At 42.8% G+C, this 21,763-nt stretch overlaps 1 protein-coding gene across 4 annotated transcripts; it reads left to right on the top strand.

Moving 5' to 3' along the window:
- The first annotated feature begins 1,224 nt into the window (after positions 1 to 1,224).
- RBM17 (RNA binding motif protein 17) lies at positions 1,225 to 17,019 on the top strand. 4 transcript variants are annotated; one of them, XM_061368655.1, is made up of 12 exons: positions 1,225 to 1,369; positions 3,117 to 3,257; positions 5,417 to 5,533; positions 6,856 to 7,022; positions 8,883 to 8,977; positions 10,241 to 10,297; positions 12,128 to 12,269; positions 14,366 to 14,517; positions 15,548 to 15,621; positions 15,962 to 16,060; positions 16,542 to 16,614; positions 16,735 to 17,019. In XM_061368655.1, exons 2-12 carry the CDS (start codon positions 3,135 to 3,137, stop codon positions 16,836 to 16,838), a joined length of 1,203 nt encoding a protein of 400 aa, XP_061224639.1. In that variant the 5' UTR covers positions 1,225 to 1,369; positions 3,117 to 3,134; the 3' UTR covers positions 16,839 to 17,019. The 4 variants fall into 4 exon arrangements, with proteins under 4 accessions (XP_061224639.1, XP_061224636.1, XP_061224637.1 ...); XM_061368652.1 differs by having other exon boundaries at positions 8,880 to 8,977; XM_061368653.1 differs by having other exon boundaries at positions 1,324 to 1,376; positions 8,880 to 8,977.
- Positions 17,020 to 21,763: the final 4,744 nt, after the last annotated feature.

Genomic DNA, 21,763 nt, shown 5'->3' with positions numbered 1-21,763 from the left:
TTTCTCCCCCCAAAATTAAGGTTTGCTCAGTAAGTAATTGGAAATGCTCAAGGAGATGAGCTGTCAGGTTACGCATTCAATAAGCTGCCACAATTTCCTAATGAGTTAGAAATACAATATAGAGATTTGTGATATACAGGGACAATACAGTGTTGGGCAAATACAGTCCTGCCCTCTGCTGATGGAATTCCTAAATCTGCTTCAAACTCCAGCACAGCTCCAACTAAACAAGGGCAAGTGGTAGCTCATCATACTGCAGGGACATAGCTGTTTCCCAAACCCCTCACAATTCAGCTATAACGAAGATTTCTTCTCTCCTCAGCAGTGACACAGGCTTCTAAACCTAAAAAACCTCTTAATGGACATTCACATTATGAGTGCAGAACTAATATGAGGGTTTGGTATTGCTGTTGCCACTGGGATTTAAAGTGGCTTTCTTTAAGCGAGCTGCATGGATTATCCGATCGTATTTGCTGTTTGGTGTTAAATAATCCTGCCAAAATAAACGTTACTTTGTGTTTATTGCTGTTTGTCTCTATTCCCATAGTTGCATGCACCGTATAAAAGGGTTATTGCAGGGGGTCATTATAGAGCCAAACATCACATTCAGAGGGTGAGATGAGTGATTCACATCATCTCCTCCACAGTGGGTCTGTGATTCCCATCACTGCACAGGACTCAGAACTGGGGGAGACCCCAGACTTGACGGAGACCCCAAACCCCACAGCGTCACTGTATTGCTTCATTGCACGACCTTCGAGTCACATCAGGGACTGGATTCCAGGTGTGAGGAAGCAAAGAAAGCTCAAGCTGCTGATTACACTCGATGTGCATCGTGAAAACCAAAAGGAATTTGGATTTCTTTGGGACTAAGGAAGCCAGGAACCCAAACTTCCCACCCAGGGTGAAAAATCGTGTGTGCAATTAGCTGCCATCTTTCTTCCCTTGCCAAATTCACACCCATATCCTACTTCCCTGCATTAGGAAGTTGATGTGTATGGCGGCTGAGGAGCAGCAGCCGGGGCTCAGCTGCGCGTCTGACACCTTAAAGAGGGCTGCAGGAGGAGGTCAGCACTCCGAATGCTTCCTCCACTCCCTTCTTTTGGGGGTTAGAGCTCTTCTTCCCACCCCAAAGCTCCCGGCGAGAGCCCCCCCCCCCATTCCCAACACCAGCGAGCGGAGCCGGAGGGAAGGAGGGAGGACGGAAGAAGGGAGCCGGCGCTGCGCCGCCGCCAGGGGGCAGTACAACAGAGGCGCTGCCGCTTAGCGCTCATTGGTCGAGAGAGGGCGTGCGGGCGGCAGTGCGCAGGTGCGGCCCCTTCCCGGCTGCCTCAGCGGCCGGCTAATGGCGGCGGCGGCGCGGTGACGGGTGAGCGGTGGGTGATGGGCCGCGGCCGGCAGTGCCAGCCCGGGGAGGCGGTACCGGGCTCCGGGAGGGTGTGCGGACGCAGGGCGGAGCGGGAGGAGGGCGCCAGGCTCCTCTGCAGCGGCCTCGGCAGTGCGGCTGCTCCCGTCGGAGGGGTAGCGGCCTGCGAGGGGTGGTCAGGGCCCCTCAGCGTCCCAGGCCTCGGTCCCTCTGACCGCGCTTGAGGGGGGACATAAGAGCCTATCGCTCTGTCGGCGTGGTGACAGCCCCTCTGCTTTGTTCCATGGTGTGTTCCCCGCGGTGCACCCCATCCCTTCCAGGCGCTGCGGCACAATGTCGCTTTCCCGCGGAGGCAGCACCTTCCCTGTATTCCCTATATCTGTGCGGGTAGCATCACGTATCCGAAGGGCATCGTATCTCCCATATATGCATCATATCATATATCTCATATATTCATTATATTTCATAGAATAGCACCGTTCCTACTGCATTTATTCCCTGTGGTGGGTGGGAATTCATGTCGTGCCCCGTCCTCATCCTGTGCCCCTGTATGTTATAAGGTGGCTCTGTATGTTTCACTTGTGTGCACCTATGTGTAATAATCTCCACTAAGTGCAGCCCTCCTTTTCTTGCAGTGAACTCTGTTCTGCTGAGCCCTGGTTGTTATATTCCATTGCAGGATTAAATTCTTGGGTTTGTTTTAAATTCAGAGGTATAATATAGTTGCTGTATCCAGGACTTTTCCCACGGGCTTAGGTGAATGCAAGTTATATCTGCAGCAACCATCATCTCCCGTATGTCAGGCGGGTGCCCTCAAACATAAGTGTCTGTCAGACCTGTGGGGTGAAGATCTTGCTGATGAGTCTGTAAGCTTTATCTGCAAGGCCATTGATCAGTTCTGTTTGATCCTGCACTAAGTTAAGAGGTTAGTTTTGGGGTGAAGATGCTGTGATCCAAGCCTGAAGATGCTGTGATCCAAGCCTATCAGAGACTAAATATTGAGCTTTAAAAAGGGCCTTTAAACCGGTTCAGTGAGCTTATTCCACAAATGATAGACCTCTCGTTGCACTCACATCTCTTTTTCTGTTCACCTAGATGCAATATCAAAGTGATGCATTTCATGTCATGTCTTTGATATTGTTACCTGGCTAATTTTATGTATGTATGCATATGTATGTGTGTGGGGTGTGTGCACATACAGATGTAATTCTATGTATAGGCCTTTAAAAGGGCCTCTGAAATATGTGGAAACAGTGACTTAATAATACTGTGGCAAGTGTATTTAGTATAAGAAAGATCTTCCTTTACAGTGATGCAAAAATTAGTGACATTTAATAAGATGATTGTAATGCTGATATGTTTTGAAGGGCAGCAGAAACAATAATTCTTTTGTGTTTGATTCTGAAGTCCTAAGGCTTGTGTGATACACAGAGCACCACTACTCTAAAACCTGAAATTGCTGATACCTAATGCTACAAACATAGTTTTAGGAGCTTCCCATCACTTCTTAATGCTTGAATAGTATTCATTACTTTTCAAACAGTTGCTTTTAAACAGCCTTACTGTAGTTATGTGTATGTGCTACTAGCTTAAGTAACATTTGATTACTTCAGATTTTCTCTGGCTCTGAAAACAAGTCATTATCAGAATATGGCGTACAAACAAACTATGGCATACAAACGAACTATTAGCAAATAAGCCCTGGCATAGGTTTGTTGTGTCATCTGGAATTTGTCCTCTTGTTTTCTAGTTTTCAATTGAAGAGAAAATGTCACTTTACGATGACTTGGGAGTTGAGACCAGCGATTCTAAAACAGAAGGCTGGTCCAAAAACTTCAAACTACTACAGTCGCAGCTGCAGGTGAAGAAAGCAGCTCTCACACAAGCAAAGGTATAGTCCCTTTGTGGTTTTGCTTTGTTATTAAAGCTGCTTTTCTGTTTGGAGCACTGAAGAAGGTTTGTGACCTTAGAATACCAGTTTGGGATACTTTTGCTGGGATTTGGCTGTGAGCTTGTAGCAAGGAGCATTACAAAACAGAGGGGACGAGAGGAAAGGTGCAAGTTTCTTAAAGTCTGTTAGAGGGAAATACCAAAATTAACATGAAAATTGAACCAAGAACTGATCTGAATCTTTTAAGTAACAGAGCTAAAAGCTGATCTTCAGATCTAACTTTAAAGATAATGAGAGTAAGTTGGGTTTTTATTTAAGGTAAGGGTCATACTGTGATTGATGGTTGGCCGTGCTGCATAGAATCACAGAATAGTTAGGGTTGGAAAGGACCTTAAGATCATCAAGTTCCAACCCCCCTGCCATGGGCAGGGACGCCTCGCTCTAAACCATATTACCCAAGGCTCGTCCAACCTGGCCTTGAACACCAACAGGGATGGAGCATTCACAACCTCCCTGGCATTCCAGTGCCTCACCACCCTAACAGGAAAGAATTTCCTCCTTATATCCAATCTAAATTTCCCCTCTTTAAGTTTTAACCCATTACCCCTTGTCCTACCACTAATGTCCCTAATGAAAGTATTTCCAATGTGCCTAAAGGGAGAAAGAGTTCAGGCTAATTCCCTGAGCCTGAACTGTGACAGAGCCATTTTCTCTTTTTATTGCTGTATTTCGTCCTCCTTTTTTAAGCAGTGTTGATATGTTGGTTCAGGGAGGACATGTGTGTGTTCTTTGTGTTGTGTAGCCTCTAAAGTGAGATTACTTGATTAAAAATAAGTAGCAGCTTAGATACTGAACACTTCAGTAGGCACAGCATTTTTTTCATTGGACTTACTCCTGTTTTATGCCACTGAAGTTGAGGGCAGGATTTAGTTGGTAACTACAACAACCTGCATGAATGAAATCTAAATTACTACTCTATTGGATCGATTCTTTGTGTAACTGGTATCAGTATATGCACAGGCTAATAGAAGAGGATTAGAAAACTCAGATTTCAGAATAGATTAATACATTTTTTCAAATGATAAAATACGAAGAACAGGAGATTTTTGAAATAAGTCTGAGCCCCTTAAAAAACCCACTTGGTTCAAACTCATCTGAAAAGATTGTCTGAACTTTTAAGGGGTGTCTTTCTGGTCCTAGTCCAAGCCTAGAAGCATTCATCTACCACTGTATGTTCTAGTGCATACACAAGCAAACTCTGATCTCAGTTCCTTAAGAAGAGGAAAATATGCACTGGTTTCATGGAAGCATTCTTTGAAATATTCCATCAGATCTGTATTTATGTAACAGCTCTTTAAACATAGTTGACAAGCATCTGACTTGGAACTGAGAGCCTTTGCCACCACTAAAACATGACATAAACTTAGTTATCCATGCCAAGGTCCATTACAAATCATAGAATCATAGAATGGTTTGGACTGGAAAGGACCTTAAGATCATCCAGTTGCAGCCCCCTGCCATGGGCAGTAGACCATGTTGCCCAAAGCTCTGTCCAGCCTGAGCTTGAACATTGCCAGGGATGGGTCAGCCACAGCTTCTCTTGATGCAGCCTGTGCCAGTGCCTCACCACCCTCACAGTGAAGAGTTTCTTCTTTACATCCAACATAAATCTCTCCTGGTTCAGTCTGAACCCATCACCCCTTGTGCTGTCACTACAGTCCCTGATGAAGAGTCCTTCTCCAGCATCCCTGTAGGCCCCCTTCATATACTGGAAGCTGCTCTGAGGTCTCCACACAGCTTCTCTTCTCCAGGCTGAACAGCCCCAGATGTTCTCAGCCTGTCTTCATAAGGGAAGTGCTCCAGCCCCTGATCATCCCTGTGGCCTCCTGTGGACTTGCTCCAACAGCTCCATGCCCTTTTTATGTTGAAGACACCAGAACTGCACCCAGAGCTCCATGTGGGGTGTTATGAAAGCAGAAATTACTGTATTGTTGGTAAACTGAAGAGAAATGATTTATTGAGCTTTGCACAGTGGAGAATTTGAGACAGTGGTTTTCACCCTTTTACTACAAAAATTGGAGTTACTAGCTACAAATACATAAAACTAGCTGCTGATTTCTCTTTTTTTAGACATTCTGTGTTTTGGTGATGTTTTTCAGAGTCAGAGAACAAAACAAAGCACAGTGCTTGCTCCAGTGATTGACTTGAAACGAGGAGGCTCTTCTGATGAGAGGCAGATCGTGGACACACCACCTCATGTAGCAGCTGGCTTAAAGGTAAGACCAAGGCAGCTAAAAAGTTCGTCTGTAAACTAATGGTTTACAGTTTGAGTTACTTGAGTGCAGTCTATATTTTTAGTTTTCCATCATCTTTCCTAGTAGTCAAAAAAAATAACCATTTTCTGAAATTGATTTCCTCTGCTCAAAGAGTCTTTAATTGATGAACATTTCAGTTTCATACAGTCTTTCCATGGGATTACCAATATTAACATGTAGTTAAAATCAAAGTGTTCCTAGTGTATTTCTTCTGATCAGCTTGAAGGTACTTTGCAAGACAGCAGTGTGGTCAGGTTAATAATGAATGTAATTTAATTGTGATTACACCAGTGTTGGAAATGGACCTGTATTATCAGTCAACTTCAAAAAAAGCCACCTAACCTTTTAAAATGGATTTCTTATGGTAAGGAATCAAAAGAAACTTTCTCCCTGAAACTTTTTCAAAGGTGTTGGTTCTGAAATAGAATCCCAGACTGGTTTGGGTTGGAAAGGACCTTAAGCTCATCCAGTTCCAACCCCTGTCATGGGCAGGGACACCTTCCACTAGAGCAGCTTGCTCCAAGCCCTGTTCAACCTCGCCTTGAGCACTGCCAGGGATGGGGCAGCCACAGCTTCTCTGGGCACCCTGTGCCAGCGCCTCAGCACCCTCACAGTAAAGAACTTCTTCCTTATACCTAGCCTAAATCTCCCCTGTTTAATTTTGAACCCATCACCCCTTGTCCTGTTACTACAGTCCCTGATGAAGAGTCCCTCTCCAGCATCCCTGTAGCCCCCTTCAGACACTGGGAGCTGCTCTGAGTCCTCCATGCAGCTTCTCTTCTCCAGCCGCAATTTTCTCAGCCTTTCTTCATATGGGAGGTGCTCCAGCCCCTGATCATTCTCCTGGCCCTAAATAGTTCTTTCAGATGAGGGTGGAACAGTGTGTGAACCTCTGTGTTATATTAATAGCAGCTGATGAAAAAGACTGATGAGATTATGTGGGAGGACCCCTTGCAGATGGTTGCAACAGCAAGGTGCCCTAATACTTCTGATAATGAATTAAGAGGGGTTGAAAAACCCTTGTCCATGGTGACGTGCTGCTGCTTTGTATTTGGTAGGGGGAGTGAGTGTGGGCAATTTTTTATTCATGGAAAAATTTGAGGTAGTGCAAGCCTGGATGGGATGTTAGTTTTAAGTGAAGCAAATATTTCTTCTGATACCTGCCATTATTGAAGTCAGGAATTGTGGTTTATGGTGTTGAGAGTGAGAAGGAAGTGTTAAAATAGTGGTTTCGAACTGGATGTTCAGATACCAGCTGACCAAATCCTTTTTCTTTCTTTAAGGATCCTGTACCCAGTGGTTTCTCTGCAGGAGATGTGTTGATTCCTTTGGCAGATGAGTATGATCCCATGTTCCCAAATGACTATGAAAAAGTGGTAAAGCGTCAAAGGGAGGAGCGACAGAGGCAACGTGAGCTGGAGAGGCAAAAGGAGATTGAAGAAAGAGAAAAGTAAGGCTTTTGTTTAAACTTGTGACAATTATATAAAGAACAAGCATATCTGTTTAGTTTTATCCCTCTAAACAGGGAAATTCTTAAAGCTTTTCTGAAGAAAACTGCTTTTAGAAACAAGCACAAGGTTTCAGTATGTTGTAGGTTGTAATACTCTTGCTAAATCGACTGATAGTGCAAAAATTACAACATTTATCATGTTAACAGCCTCTTTACCTGAAAGGTATGTGTCAGCTTTCGCTAGATCTGCTTTATTTTGACAGTAGCAGCAGGATTTCTGTACTTAATGCATCATTATCAGACTTTGACCTTTAGAGTATTCAGTATAACTTGACTACAGAAATACCTTCCAGCACTCAGTGATAAACCATCATTTCTGGGTTTAAATACTACAAAATGATACATAATTTTAAAGATACATAGTTTTAAAGATGTAGCTAGCACAGCCTATGAGAGGCATAGTATTAACAGTCTGCATTCAGTTCAAGTAAGTTAATCGTGTATTTATTACTTCTTTGTACAAAAGACAACACTACTTACTTGTAATTACCTTAATACCATTTCCATGGAGTAAGAAACCTCTCTAATCATATTAAAGAAGTTGAATACAGATTTGATGTCCTATTGAAACAGGTGGTAAAATGTCTGCCAGCAAGGCAGTAAGACTGTATTTGCCCATTTTAAGTGAAATTAATAAGCCAGCTTCATCGTGGTATGAATCATCTCAAGTCTGTGGAATTACAGGAGGGTTATTCTGCTGCCCTTTTTAGATTGTGGAAATTGATATTTTTAGCCATTTGGCCTTCTCTGTTCACTCTTGGTTCTATCTTCGTTGATCTGGTGGAGGAGGAGTGCCTCAGGCTCTCTGTCAAGATGTCAGAAATCCAAGCTGTCATTTCCACAGCTTCAGTGTTGATAGCTGTTCAGTCATGCTTGTGCTTGTTGTATGTGGGCCAGAAGGGTAGTGTTTATATATAACATTAGAGAGAGGAAGTGAAAAACACATCATACACTTTGATTTAAAACTGGGGAAACAATCTCAGCCAAGCCTGCATCAGCTGGATGCATTGTAATAACCTGAGTGACAGAACAGGGTGTAGGTTTGGTTTAAATTCACAGTGCAGAGATTCAGAACAGCTGAGCTGTTTTTAGCATCCTGTAGCACAGTTTTGATGGCTGTGCCGTCAGTGAGATCTGATTTACGTTCCACACTGTGCTCCTCACAGTTTGGGAAAACTACTTTTCCTTTTTCTGAGATATTAAAGTGAGTAATTTCATAATGACAGTAAATAATAGCTGAAGTGCAAACACTTCTTGAAGCATTTCTCACCTAATGTTAAATATGTTTCAGTAGACTTGTTGGAATCTTATTTAATCACCAAGCTACTCAATAATCAATGGTTTTGGAGTTTTTTCTAGTTAACTGAGTAAATGATACTACTTTGTATAGCCTGTGGTGGGGAATGTAGAAGGGATCTGTTCAAAGCAGGGTGATTAATTAACGTCTCTGTTATCTTGTGGGCTATTCCACCCAACACCTCTTCCTTTGTAGTCATTCAGTCACTGTAGTCAGTTTGCACTAGATTTATTCAGGTGCTTCCTCATTTTCATACATTCTTCTTAGCTGACTTGCAAGTCGAAGATGATTTTGCTTTGGATGTATCTTAATCTCACAAAGCATACTCCATGAAGATAAAAGCAAAGAAACAAAAAGTAAAGGTTTTTACTCACACCTTCATGGAAAACGTTATAAAATGCCAATTAGAGTGGAGCAGTATAATTCACACTGCAAAGGTGGTATCACAGATTAAAGCAAAGAGTTAACTTTGATGGTTTCTAACTTACTATGTTTCCTAGAAGACGTAAAGACAGACATGAAGCCAGTGGCTTTTCAAGAAGACCAGATCCAGATTCTGATGAAGATGAAGATTATGAAAGGGAGAGACGAAAAAGAAGTAAGGGAGCTGTTTGATTTTTTTTTTTTCCTTGATGGGGAAAGAGGAGAAAAATAAATGGAGGGAATTCACAATTCTGCCTTTAGAATAACCCTGGCATTTTATTACAACTGTAACTGTCCTCATGCAGAAAACTGTTCTTTCCCTGCAGGAATTGTGGAAAGACTTTGGTTTGTAAATAACCTGGTTTAAGTTTCTGCATGGTGTAGGTTCCAGGAAAGGGGTGAAACATGAGATAAAATCACTGTAAGAGGGTCCTTGTTGAGTTTTAACTACTAAAGCTGACTATTCCTGCATTTGTTATTTCATGTCCTTAGAACTACTTAGATGATGTGGATCTGGGTGATGAGATAGGTCTTTGCATGTCTGTTCAGCCTGGAGAAGAGAAGCTGTGTGGAGACCTCAGAGCAGCTTCCACTATCTGAAGGGGCTACAAGTATACTGGAGGAGGACTCTTCATCAGGGACTGAAGTGATAGGACAAGGGGTGGTGGGTTCAAGCTGAAACAGGGGAAGTTCAGGTTAGATAGAAAGAAGAAGTTCTTTACTGCGAGGGTGGTGAGGCACTGGCACAGGTTGCCCAAAGAAACAGTAAATCCTTAGCAGCGTTCAAGATCAGATTGGACAGAGCCTTGGGCGACGTGGTCTGGGGTGAGGTGTCCCAGCCTATAGCAGGAGGGTTGGAACTGGATGATCTTAAACTCTTTTCCAACCCAAACCATTCTGTGATTCTATAAAATTAAACTTTCAGCACCAAAGTTACAGTAAATAATTCAGGGCTGTTGTTACTCTAAAAAAGAAAATTTCTGACAAGGGACGTGACATGTATTTACTCTGCCTTGAAAGTTATGAGACTACGTTAGAATATTGTTCATTAAGAGGCTTTGTACTTCACTGGTTTGAAAGTGTAGCTAATTTTGAACAGAGCGTCTTTCTCATTTGGTTTGATTGAGCAGTTTTAGAGCTAAAGGTTTGTTTCACTCTAGTCTTTAACTTTGAAATCCTGTGAAATATGTCTGTGACAGACATGACATGTAGTAGTACATCACTGCAGTTTGATGCTTCCCTTGATGCGCTTTTCATTCAGCTCCAGCTCACCACTGTTGAAGCTTCTCAGACTGCTCTCTTGCTGCTTTTCCCTTGATAGAGATGTGTGTTAAGAATTGGCTGGTGAGGAGCCAGGAGCTATCTTAAGATTCAGTGAAGCTATTTCGAGCAGCAGAATATAATCATACAAATGAGTTATCTTCCATTTTGCTCATAGGTATGGGAGGAGCTGCCATTGCACCACCCACTTCCCTTGTTGAGAAGGACAAAGAACGTAAGTACACCAGAATCCTGTTCTCTGAAACTTGGCTACGTTTATTTCTTGCTCAGCTTTCTGTTGTCCTGATGTTGTTCCCATACAATTCTTTGGCAGAAGAACTTCTACCAGTTCTTTGCTCATGGGGGAAGTTGTGGGGATCCTGCAACGCTACTGTGCTTCACATCTCTGTTCTAAAGGATTCTTTCTGTATCACTGGAGAAGTGGTTTGGCAAGCTGGTCTATTACAACCACGCTCAGTTACTCGTGATGTGAAAAGAGAAACGTTGCAGACAAGTTCCTCTGGGTAGACTCAAAACCTCCACAGCATGGAGAGGGAATTGATCTATTGCCTTTTGCTTTAGGAGGTACTTTATGAATATCTTTCTGAAGGGGTTATGTGCTACAGGCAGAACTTGGTGAATTTTTGAGGGATGCAGTATTTGCCAAAGAGGTGTGTGTGCACCAGGTTTCTCTTACCCACTAGATGGCACAATCTTACTATAAGAACAAACCCATTCCCTCTTTTTGCATGTCGCATGGTCTTAAATTTGTCAATTAAAATATGGAACAGCGTGTGGTGTATGTTAAGAGATAATAAGGGAGAAGAATCTTCTGTACACAAACGTTCCTTTGGGAGTCCTGGTTTTATTCATGAGGGCATTCCACTTTACCAAAAGCTAAGCTCGTCCGTGTGGTGGTTGATACAATAGTGAAAGCATTTGAAGTGTGCAAACATTCAAAACAGAAAGAGGTTGTTTTGAGTAAATAATGAAGAGCAATTGAGCGGTGTCAAGGAAAAGTAAATAGAGGCTGGAAATGGTAGAAATATCCTGAGGGAGAGAGCTTTTTGAAACGGGACATGACCTCACAAGGAATCCTTTGTACAGTTTGTTACTTAATGCTCAAAGCTGGACTGAAAAACCTTAGAAAACACTGCTGTAGCAGAAGTCCCACAGACCAGTCCATCTGCTGCTTAAACAGGGACTGGGCTTTGCTCATACACCATCCCAAAGCGTTACATCTGATGTTTTATTTGGTAAGGGACAACTCCTGGTTCAGCGGGAAGTAATCTAAGACTATGTCAGTCTGGAAGTCCTTAAGTCCATTGAAAAGTGTGTTCATGATATTTCCTTCAGTGTTCTGTGGGCTTTTTTTCTTTACATTTGACTTGTCAGTGGAGGGTAGTCCAATAATCTCATCAGTATGATTGAGATACCTATATATAGATACAGAGACAGATACTGATATATCTCCACACCCCAGGAAGAGTTTCAATTCAGGAATTGTCAGCTCTCTTCAGATTGTATAAATATTTTGCTTCGAGCTGCTTTCATTCTTTTTTAAGACTTTCTTTTTTGTGTACATCTCCAGTGCACTTTTCTTCCCAATCCTCAGCCCCCAAGCTGTATGCATTGATCTGGTTTTGTTGTAATTCTGTTCTTGATGAATGAGGCTTTCAAGTCTGTTTGCCCTCTGTGTGGATAAACTCATAGTGCAGGTGGCCTCTTAATGTTTCTTTCTTCCATTTGATAAGTAAGAGGTTAATAAATGCATTACAGACCTGTGGATACAAACTAGCTTTCTATCCAATGAGTAGAATCAGGATAACTCCTGTTTCTAAGAGGGAGAGAGGAAAAGGGATGTTAAAGCAGGATGTCCAAAGGAAATCTTCTGATTTGGATTTTATGTGGAAGATTTTTGTTAGTATCAAAGCAGAAGAAGGTACAACTTGCATCTGTGTGTAAATGTGGTAAACTGAAGGCACAGTACTCCAGTACTCATAACAAGTAGGTGAGATCATGCAAAGTATTTTACTGAAAAACCAAATGTTTCTGTTTTCTTCAGCCGTAGCATCGTTTCCATATGAAGAGGAGTCGAGACCTCGGCCACCATCTTCCAAAGCAGCTATTCCTCCTCCAGCATATGATGAGCCAGAAAGACCTCGCTCCCCCACGGGACCTAGCAACTCTTTCCTTGCTAACATGGGGTAAATGATTGACTTATGCTCATCTGGTGGAAAAAAGGTGGTGGGAACCAAAAGTTTAAATAGCTTGTCAACAGAGAAGAACACATCCCACCACATGTCAGAGTGCATATAGCTCTGACTGGCAGGATACAGGAAAAGCTGTGGGTTTACTTGAGGAAGGGAAATGCATTTGAGGTGGTTGCATTCAAGGCTTTGCTTTTAAGCGAGTTCTGAAGCCACACTCTGGCATAAAGTGTTTATGGCTTTTATAAGCCAAGCTGTGTAGTACACAGGAAATCACAGATGGCATGCTAGTTCCTCTGGGGGTTTTTTTCCACCTTTGTCTTCAGTGTGGTACATACCGGGGGGAAATCAGCTCTGCTTAGTTTATGTCTTCAGAAATTCAAAGCATATTTGCAGGAATGTAGCAGCTGTGGCTGCAGATCTGCCCAGTTACTTTCTGCCTTGAATTATCATCATGTGTAGTTCTTGTTACTACTGTGGAAACAAGGGGAAGTTGAATTCATAGCTAAAAACATCTTGAGCTCTCAGTTGAAAGGTGGAGTAGTTAGATGTGGTACTCTTAGCAGTTGCACTGGGTGTTGTGGAAATGCAGCCTCAGTGTAGTCAAACATTATTACACTGCATTTCCATTTTGGAAATGATTCTAAATGCATTTTTTAATAGAAACACTTTGTGCAGCAAAAGGATAACCAAACTCAGGACTATTGGATAAAGTGATGCATTGTTACCACCTCTAGTTAGCAATGCCCCAGGACCCTCAAGCCTTCACTTCACTGAAGGAAGTGCTAAATACAAGATCTAACCTGCTTTATTTTGACCACGCAGTTAGCTACTGCTTATTCTATTACTTAGTGTTATAACTTTTCACCATGACAAGAGCCAGACTTTGTGGCCTTTTGAAGATGTCTTTGTATGTTTCATGTAGTATGCTTAGAAAGTAGTCATGTAGTCACTGATTACACAGGATCATTGTGATTTTATGTGTAATTTTACATGTCTTTAGATAAAATGGGGGTGAGTGAGCATAGAATATTTACTATGGTTTAAACTAGTAAACCATGGCATGGTTTTTGTGTCTTTAGCTGTGGTCTCCAAAGAAATGTCAATATGTTTAGGTATATTTTGATTCTGAGTGTTTATTCAGTGGGAATTCCAAAACCTGTCACTGGAGGTGCTTTTTGTAAGGTACTTAAGGCGGGATGGTTTTAAACTGAAACAGGGGAAGTTTGAGTTAGATATAAAGAAGTTCTTTCCTGTGAGGGTGCTGAGGCGCTGGCACAGGGTGCCCAGAGAAGCTGTGGCTGCCCCATCCCTGGCAGTGTTCAAGGCCAGGTTGGACACAGGGGCTTGGAGCAAGCTGCTCAGTGGAAGGTGTCCCTGCCTGTGGCAGGAGTTGGAACTGGAGGAGCTTTAAGGTCCCTTCCAATCCATTCTATGATTTTATTGCCTCAATGTGTTCTTGAAAATTCAGAAAGATGAGATGTGTTTAAATTAATACCGAGGATATTCAGATTTGTTAGAGAATGGGCTGACAAAGCTCTGTAGTCTGGAGCTTATGCCAACTTGGAACAAACAGCAGAATCTGATTAATGTGGGAGTTAGGTTGTTCTACATCTGCGTTTTCTCTCAAGCTTTTGATACCAGCCACTGACAAAGAGAAGAAACTGAACTAAATAGACCTTCATCTGATCTCATTTGTGATCTACTGTCAGCAGCCTGATCTAGGGGAAGGTGTCCCTGCCATGGCAGTGGGGTTGAACTAAATGGTCTTTAAATGTCCCTTCTAACCCAAACCATTTTATAGAGTATGATGCTGACTTGCACTGTGAATGGAAGTTGGGTTGTATCAATAAAAGTATGAGCAATTTTATTAAGTCACCTTCTCTGACAGCTCTTCCAAATAATTCAGGGGTAACACTTTTCATCTTCACAGGGTGCTGTTGTTGCTAGGTTGTTAAGTCTTATAGAACCTATTATGTTTTCAGTCTTTAGGTAATGAGATTTTTAGGAGGTAGAATGTTCAAGCACTTAGGAAAAATACAATGTTAATGTTTTGTGGAAGAAACCTTTACTGATTCTTTTTCTCTTTGCAGAGGGACAGTGGCTCATAAAATCATGCAGAAGTATGGCTTCAGAGAGGGCCAGGGGCTGGGAAAACATGAACAGGGGCTGAGCACAGCACTCTCAGTGGAGAAAACAAGCAAGAGGGGTGGCAAGATCATTGTTGGTGATTCTACAGAGAAAGGTAATTTTGTCCTATACTAATAAGTTTGTTAGAAATGGTCAGGGGAAAAAGAACAGTTCAGGCTCAGTGGATGCTCCTGGATTTGTTAAGTTTGCCAGCTGTCCTTGCAGAAAATACTGGTTAGACTTGGAAAAATGGCTCATATTCCTTCTTCTAGGAATTCATCTTTTTTAAAGTGGTCCTCTTTGTTTTTAGCTCATCCTTCCCTCACTCCCTCCATCAGTTGTCCTCCTTCAGTGTTTGGAAGTTTAGGGTTCTCTTCAAGAGGTGATCCTGCTCTGTTCCTGCTGGCTTTCTCTCCCCATCGCATGCTTTGGATACTGCTCTCATTCCTCTGGTGTTTGATCTACAGACAAGATGTAGCTTTACGAGAACAGCACCTGTGCCTGATCACAAGTGTTGAAAGTCAGGAGATCTGATTTTTAGTTCTTAGGGAGTCTGATACTATTCTGAACTGATGAATTATTATGAAATAGTACATTGCCAATGTTCAGCTTAATTCACATTTTGCAGAAGTGATTTTTTCCTCTTACCGTTTTACAGGTAGAAATACTATTCTTACAAGTTCAGAATGACTATTCTTCACTAACATGAAACTACATTTTGTGGGTTTTATTCCATTGTTTGATAACAGATCATGATAAAATCCCCCCTATAAGTTTAAATCACAGAATCAGCCAGGTTGGGAAAGCCCTTTGAGCTCATCCAGTCCAACCGTTCCCTAGCACTTGCCAAGGCCACCACTGACCCATGGCACTGAGGCCTCGTCTCCACACTGTGTGAACACTTGCAGGGACGGTGACTGCAGCCCTGCCCTGGGCAGCCTGTTCCAATGCCTGAGCACCCTCTGGGGCAGGAATTGTTCCTCTACTCCATCTAAACCTGCCCTGGTGCAGCTTGAGGCCATTCCCTCTTGTCCCATCCCTTGTTCCTTGGGAGCAGAGCTCAGCCCCTCCTGGCTCCATCCTCCTGTCAGGCAGTTGAGCTTTAATCTTCAGTTATTTCATGATTCACTGTTCTGTCTTCATAGAAACGGGCAAAAAAGCGGATTCGAACCCATTGACTGAGATACTGAAATGCCCAACTAAAGTGGTCTTACTAAGGGTAAGTTGGGAGTAGGAGAACATGTCTTTGTGCTTGCAGCATCTGTGGTTGAAATGTGTAAGTCTGTGTTCCTCTTACAATGACTCTGTAAGTTTAAGTGGTTTTGAGCCGCATCTACATGGTGAAAACATGTCTGAGATACAAGTTGTGACTGTAAATCAGTAGTGCTTTGGATTATACAGTTACCTTGTCTTAATAGTAGGGAACTCTCTGTGGCTGTTACTGTTGAACAGAAGCTTAAAGTATTTATGGTCATGGTTGAATACATCTGTGGTTTGTCTACATAATGGTCTGTACCAAATACATCCCGGTGAGTTGGGTTTGTTCTTTTGACTTTCAGAACATGGTTGGTGCTGGGGAGGTGGATGAAGATCTAGAAGTTGAAACTAAGGAGGAATGTGAGAAGTATGGCAAGGTTGGGAAGTGTGTCATCTTTGAGGTAAGAGATAATCTGTCTCTTTTAGGCTGCTCTGAAACCAAACTGAACACTTGTCCCTCACAACTGGCTTGTTACTGCCTGGGAGAAGGGGTATAGATTAGGAGATGTCACATGTTCCTTTGCTGCGTTGTGAACCTGGATTTTCTGTATCTGTAAAGCACAAACTTAGTGTCAGCAACGAAGTTACATGACAGCCTTGTCTTGTAAATCCTCTGCACTCCAGAATGATTTGGGGTCATTGGACAGTTGGCCGCTAGTTTATTCTCACCTGACTCCAGGACAGTGCTTTCTGTGAAGACTAAAGTAACAAGGAATGAGTCTGTCTTCAGCAGATCCAAAAATCTCTGGGTATTGTGCTTTTGGAATCTTCTTAGTATGTTCACTTCACTACTTCTGTGAAGAACAACAATTTAAAACAGTATTTTTACTCCTGTTCTCGTTCTGATTTGGGATATTTTGTTTGTTTTCTGTTTTGTTTCAGATTCCTGGTGCCCCTGATGATGAAGCTGTAAGAATATTCCTAGAGTTTGAACGGGTTGAATCTGCCATCAAAGGTAGGATAGTAAATAGCGTCCTATGAACCGCAGAGCTAACTCCTGTAGAGACATTGAACGCTCTCCCTGATTAGTGAACTGAACTGGTGCTTGCTGACCTGTCACTGGTTTCCCTTTTAGCTGTTGTGGATCTAAATGGAAGATACTTCGGAGGCAGAGTCGTGAAGGCTTGTTTCTACAACCTGGACAAGTTCCGAGTACTGGATCTGGCTGAGCAAGTTTGATTTTAAAACTCCTGCTCGAGGTGGCACTGTTTTGGCAATCACGTTTTCAGCAGTAGGCTGGGAATAAGGAAGAGCAAAGTAGCTTTCCTAGCAAACTGGAAACAAGCCTCATTGAATGGATTTTTCACATTCGTTGTGACTTACATTTTTCTTTTTGTAATATAAAGCCCTTTGAAAGTCAGATTCACGTCTGTGTGGTTTTGAATTGCACAATTCCGCTTACTGCTCTGGGGATCTGGATTGTTTTGGAGCTTTCAGACGACGTGGTTCTCTTGAAAACCCACTGCTGACGAGATGCTTTGTCTGTATTCCTGCTTTCCTTGTTCTGGTGCTTCATCATGGAGTCCCTGTGCTGCCTCCACAATAAGTGGGAAGCTCTGTAAAGGGACTATGTGCTGTCATGCTTCTCTTCCCTGATGGTATCTCTCAGAGTTACATTACAGGCTTGCACACCAGAGTGATTTGGGGTTGTTGGACAGTTGGCAGCTAGTTTGTTCTTACCTGACTCTGGGACCATGCTTTCTATGGAGACTAAAGTAACAAGGAATGAGTCTGTCTTTCTTCCCAAATCCAAAGAATATACATGTTTAACCCAGGGAAATGGAAGGAGGAAGGAATTTAAACTGCTTAGCCATTTGAATCTGAATGAGTGGACTGTTTGCAGGAGCTTTGTGCTGTCAGACAGTCGTTGCAGAAATACCCAGGGTTAACTGATGACAGGTTGTTACTCAGATACTACGGGTAGAACTGAGGGAAACTCATTCTTGTGTCTCAGAATCTCAATTCCTCTAATATCACACATAACTTCTTGTTTCATTGATTCTAACCTGGCCATTGTTATAGCTCTGTATTTCTATATTGGAGGTCAAGTAACACCGGGGTTACTTTTTTTCTTCTGAGGGGTGCCAGTGGAACAGTTCAAAGCAGGAGATGATGGAGGAGAATTCTCATGTGTAATATGAAGAGTACAAACTAAACGATTACACACTAGTTTTTAATAATCTAATGTAAAATCATAGCTAGCACTCTGCTCCTGATTGATGTTTGCTTTTTGTTTGGGAACAGTATGGGACAAAGAGCTGGCAAGGGGTGGCTATGCAGTGATGGCAGTTGTCTGTGTGCTCCATTGCACCTAGGATTATGCAGATACCAGTATGGAAGTGATCTCTGAGGGCATTTAAGCTGTTTGAAAGGTGATGCTGGATGTCTTCTTCCTGTTATACACATGTATTGGGGGGAGGGGGTATAGACCTGTAGTTGATCAACGCTCTGAATATCTCCATTTATTGGCCTTTTATTAAGTTTGGGCTGCAGATCTATATGAGAAACCCTTGGTCTTGTGTTTCACTTATTTTGTCTGTGTTCCACCAACCTCTGTACAACATTTGCTTGTAAAACAGAAATCAGTTTTTAAAAAACCCTTGTATTTTACTTACTGTGTGTTGGCTTCCTTACTACCCTCTTGTGTTGCACAGGCCTGCTCCACAGTCAGTGACTGCTGTGATCCACCATGAGACAGCCTCACTGCAGCAGAGGTGAAGAACCAGCCTGACTAATACTAAAACCACAGGACTGGGGGCAGTAACAGAATCTAAATCCTGTTGTTGGCTCTGCTCTTAGTTTTCTGTTTGAGCAACATTTTAAGGTCTTTGCTACTATCATAGAATCAGAGAATGGTTTGGGTTGGAAAGGACCTTAAGATCATCCAGTTCCAACCCCCTGCCATGGGCAGGGACGCCTCACACTAGACCTTGTTGCCCAAGGCTCTCTTCAGCCTGGCCTTGAACTGTGCCAGGGATGGAGCATTCACCACTCCTTTGAGCAACCTGTGCCAGTGTCTCACCACCCTCACAGTAAAGAACTTCTGTGTAATAAAACAAAGAAATTACCTAGTAATTACCTAGTATAAGTTAGCATATATAAGTTAGTCAAATAACTTGGGAGGCATGCTGTAGAAAGTTAAGCACTGATAACAGATTTAGTGTGATCTGAACTTAGCTTGAAATATAACTCAGCTTTAAGCAACGTGATTTATTTATGGCTCCTATTTCAGCAAATCTCTCTGTTCTGAGTTACTGACTGTAAGCTTTCCCTGATGTATACAGGCTATTTTATGTCGTCTTACCAGCTGTTCTGCTGCTTTCTATGTAATCCAGCTTCTGAGCTTCCAGTTTGATGAGATGCAGCTCTTCTCTTTGCTGAGAATTATTTTACTAGTTTTGAACCATTTAGTTCTAAAGCTCCTTATTGTGGTTAAAGACTTACAAGTAAAGTTTACCCCTGGAAATGTAGGAGAGAGGACTGGTTCATTTAGTGTTTTGTATAGGAGATACATGCTATAAATGAAGCATTTCCCTGTACCATGGGCTCACTAAGACAGAAGTGTCAGCAGACCTACACTGCTGTACTTTAATCTTTTTGTGGGTGCTGTACAAATACACAGCACTGGTGGTCTGTGAACAGTTGTCCTTAGGTGTTTCCATACCTAAATAGGGGTGTGGAAACCTGGAAAGGCTGGGGTCTTAATCAGACCATCTGTACCATGGATAACGTAGTTGGGAAGCATGTTTTGTAGATGCACATTCTTCCACTTGGCCTGTGTTGATGTGTTGGCTCCATCTTTCTTGGGTATGGCTGTATTTTGCATGCCTTGAAAAACTGAGTTCTGAATGAACTTCTCTATTCCTATTCCTACCTCTGGAATCTTGTCACTGACTTACATCTGTTTCTAGCAGCTGCTCAAATTAACACCTCCAGTGCTTCCTGCTTACACATCCTTTTCTTTCCCCCTCCACGATTCAACGGTGCCCTCTCAAAAGGCTCAGCAGCACTTAATTTGGAGTTCTTCATTGCAGCTACAAAGTTTTACTTGTTTCTTTGTCTTTGCATATTTGATATTGTGCAGCCACCTTTTTCTGTGAGGTTTGTACTTGTAACTATGGCCTGAAGCAGTCTTTTAGTTTCTCTTTCCATGTGGTGCCTGTAAAGGTAAAATGAAGAGGAGGATGATGGCCTATTAAGATAAATTTGCCTCATTGGCAGCATAGGATTGGTTATGCTGCTTCAGGTGAGGCTCTTGGTATTTTTCAGGCCTGATTTCCTAGCGTTAAGCTTTAATCATGTTTGAAGTACCCACATAAATACTCTGATTCTCTGAATACCTGAGTCTCCTGTTGAGCTCAGTATGAACTGCTCATTACTTCTGGGAATCTAGATTAGATGCCTACTTAGGAGAGATTTGACAGTGTCCTGAAACTTAACAGCAAGCTGAGAGGGATGTGTAGGACGTGTCAGCCTGAGCTGAATGAGGTGTCCCTAGTGTGTTGCTAACCCTGAAGTCTCCAGAACAGGGATTTGCATAGCAACATAACCATTTGCTGCCTTATTTTCTTCCTAATTCATAACACTGGCTGCTATTTTAACAGTAGGGAAGTAATGACTTTGCTTTTGTTACTGTTATAACCCCAGGGTTTCATCACTGAGTGGTAGCAGCTATTTCAGAGTCCATCATTATGTACATAGGTTATAATAGCATTTTCTTATATGCACTGTTCTACACATAACCCATGTTGAATCCGTTTCTCACTTGCCTGCTCGGTGTCAGACCAAAGAAATCTGATGAGATGGAGCTCACAGGGAACGTTTTTAATCACAGAATCCCAGCCTGGTTTGGGTTGGAAGGGACCTTAAAGCTCCTCCAGCTCCAACCCCTGCCATGGGCAGGGACCCCTTCCACTGGAGCAGCTTGCTCAAGCCCCTGTGTCCAACCTGGCCTTGAACACTGCAAGGGATAGGGCAGCCACAGCTTCTCTGTGCAAGTTAACATCACTACTGTTAAAATCTAAGCTTGCTTGTCTAATGTGGCATGGAAAGTGAGAGTTGTTGCCCTAGAGAATGTGCTGTTGAATGCCTGTACCGAGAGGGAGGGAGGCAGGTACAGAAAGTGTCTTGCCCAAGGTCATGCAGAAGGTTGATTGAAGAGTTGGGATTGCACCCTATTGCCCCATACTTGCAACTACGCAGCCAAAAGCCACGTTCCATAAGGAGCTGCTTTTATTTTTAACCAGCTCTCAGCCTTGAATTCTGAATTCTGAAGCAGATCCAGCTGAGAGGAAGGAGATGTAATTTGTGTGCTGCAGTCTGTAAGTGCTTGGCTTTTGAGGTGCTTACCTGAAAACGGGCTCCTGTGGTAGGTTTGTCTGAGTGTGTTGGGGTATTTTACCCTTTGCAGGATGAAATGTGCATTGTAACCTCATGTAGCTTCAATAAAGATAGAAGGAAAAATGGGGAAGGCTTCAAAGAGGTCCTAAAACCTCTTAAATCTGTTTTGCTCCTCAAGCAGAAGTCTATTGAGCGAGTACTTTCTGTCCTTACAGCACTTGGTGCAAGAGGCCCTTAGCAAGGCATGGATTCATCCCATGTTAAATCAGATCCCAGGCCTGAGGTTGTTCCTCCCCAGCTGCAGGACTTGGCACTTCTCCTTGATCTTCATGACATTCCTGACAGCCCATTTCTCCAGGCTATCAAGATCCCTCTGGAGTAATCAGGCACTCCTCCCAGGTTGGTGTTATCTGCAGACCAGCTGAGGTTACACTGCTCCATCACCCACATCATTAATGAAGGTGTTAAACAGGACTGGACCCAGTGTAAAACCCTGAAGCACACCACTAGTTACTGGCCTCCAACTAGACTTTGTGCCACTGATCACCGCTCTCTGGGACCAGCCAGTGTTCAGTCCACCTGGGTGTCTGCTCACCCAGCCTGTACTTCAACAGCTTCTTTATGGGAGACAATGTTTGAAAGCCCTATGAAAGTCCAGGTAGTTGTTATATGCTGCTCTGTCATTGTCTACCAAGCCAGTCATCCCATTGTAGAATGTTACCAAGTTGGTCAAGCATGACTTCCCCTTGGTGAATCCATGCTGA

The sequence above is a fragment of the Neopsephotus bourkii genome, unplaced genomic scaffold (genome assembly GCF_033783945.1).
Source record: "Neopsephotus bourkii isolate Nb327-2 ecotype Australia unplaced genomic scaffold, CSIRO-AGI_Nbou_v1 NB_1434, whole genome shotgun sequence".
In the NCBI taxonomy this organism is placed as follows: Eukaryota; Metazoa; Chordata; class Aves; order Psittaciformes; family Psittacidae; genus Neopsephotus; species Neopsephotus bourkii.
This window is presented reverse-complemented; position numbering and strand designations above follow the sequence as displayed.

Coding starts and splice junctions, on each gene's coding strand:
- RBM17 (XM_061368652.1), top strand. CDS start 3,135: ATGTCACTTTACGATGACTTGGGAGTTGAGACCAGCGATTCTAAAACA. Junction 3,258..5,416: donor CAGCTCTCACACAAGCAAAG/GTATAGTCCCTT, acceptor GATGTTTTTCAG/AGTCAGAGAACAAAACAAAG. Junction 16,061..16,541: donor GGAAGTGTGTCATCTTTGAG/GTAAGAGATAAT, acceptor GTTTTGTTTCAG/ATTCCTGGTGCCCCTGATGA.